This window comes from Parus major, unplaced genomic scaffold (assembly GCF_001522545.3).
Source record: "Parus major isolate Abel unplaced genomic scaffold, Parus_major1.1 Scaffold633, whole genome shotgun sequence".
In the NCBI taxonomy this organism is placed as follows: Eukaryota; Metazoa; Chordata; class Aves; order Passeriformes; family Paridae; genus Parus; species Parus major.
In genome coordinates this window covers 13,540-14,793 of record NW_015379518.1, presented here as the reverse complement: position 1 = coordinate 14,793, position 1,254 = coordinate 13,540, and the positions used below count along the sequence as shown (strand labels likewise).

At 53.6% G+C, this 1,254-nt stretch overlaps 1 protein-coding gene across 2 annotated transcripts in view; it reads right to left on the bottom strand.

Moving 5' to 3' along the window:
- Positions 1-612: 612 nt before the first annotated feature.
- SELENBP1 (selenium binding protein 1) overlaps positions 613-1,254 on the bottom strand; it is a 9,531-nt gene continuing 8,889 nt past the window's right edge. The window contains exons 3-4 of one of the 2 annotated variants that reach the window (XM_015616705.3): positions 1,125-1,181; positions 613-996 (exon numbers count right to left, since the gene is read on the bottom strand). In XM_015616705.3, the coding sequence (XP_015472191.1) occupies positions 773-996; positions 1,125-1,181 (281 nt within the window). In that variant the 3' untranslated portion in view covers positions 613-772. The remainder of the gene's footprint in view (positions 997-1,124; positions 1,182-1,254) is intronic. The other variant, XM_015616704.3, reaches the window with a different exon arrangement.

Genomic DNA, 1,254 nt, shown 5'->3' with positions numbered 1-1,254 from the left:
ATTCTCCTGGATTCTCCCAGATTCAGGATCCTGGATTCTCCCAGATTCTCCCAGATTGGGGATTATCCCAGATTCTCCTGGATTCTCCCAGATTCTCCAGGATTTGGGATCCCAGATTCTCCTGGATTCTCCCAGATTCAGGATCCTGGATTCTCCTGGATTCTCCCAGATTCAGGATCCCAGATTCTCCTGGATTCTCCTGGATTTGGGGATATGGGATCCCAGATTCAGGATCCTGGATTCTTCCAGATTTGGGATTATCCCAGATTCATGATCCCAGATTCTCCTGGATTCTCCCGGATTTGGGATCCCAGATTCTCCTGGATTCTCCCGGATTCAGGATTCTGGATTCTCCTGGATTCTCCCAGATTTGGGATTCCAGATTCAGGATCCTGGATTCTCCCAGATTCTCCAGGATTTGGGATCCCAGATTCTCCTGGATTCTCCCGGATTTGGGGATATGGGATCCCAGATTCAGGATCCTGGATTCTTCCAGATTTGGGATTATCCCAGATTCAGGATCCTGGATTCTCCTGGATTCTCCCAGATTTGGGATCCCAGATTCAGGATCCCAGATTCTCCCAGATTTGGGATTCTCCCAGATTCAGGATCCTGGATTCTCCAGGATTCCCCCAGATTCTCCTGGATTCTCCCTGATTCTCCTGGATTTTGGATCCCAGATTCTCCTGAGTTCTCTCAGATTCTCCCCAAGATTCTCATGGATTTGGGATCCCAAATTCCCCCGGATTCCCCCTGGATTCTCCGGGCATCCTCACCTGGCAGCACCGCGGCGCTTTGGGATCCACATCCATGGATTCTCCTGGATTTTCCCAGATTCCCCAGGATTCCCCCCGATTTCCCGGGGTTCTCCGGGCAGCCTCACCTGGCAGTACTGCGGCGATTGTGGATCCACGTCCACGGTGGCCAGGAAATCGGGAATGTTGATCCCGGTGTTCCGGTAGATGCAGGGCAGGTACAGCAGCCGCTCCCGGGGCCCTGCGCCATCCCAGCGGTTATTCCCGGATAAACCACACCCCACCCCATTCCTGCTTTTCCCGGGGTTTTTTTTCCCCCCCCTGCCTGGATCCCAGATAAATTTTGGGATTTGGGAATGCCAAACTTGCCTTTCATGGCCTCCAGGGGGCTGGGATAGCCCGGCCCGCACGTTCCGCATCTTCCCGCTGGGAAAGGGGAGAATTCCGGAGTTTCCGCGACACAAAGATCCCGGGAATGTGGGGCCTTCCATTGGCTCCT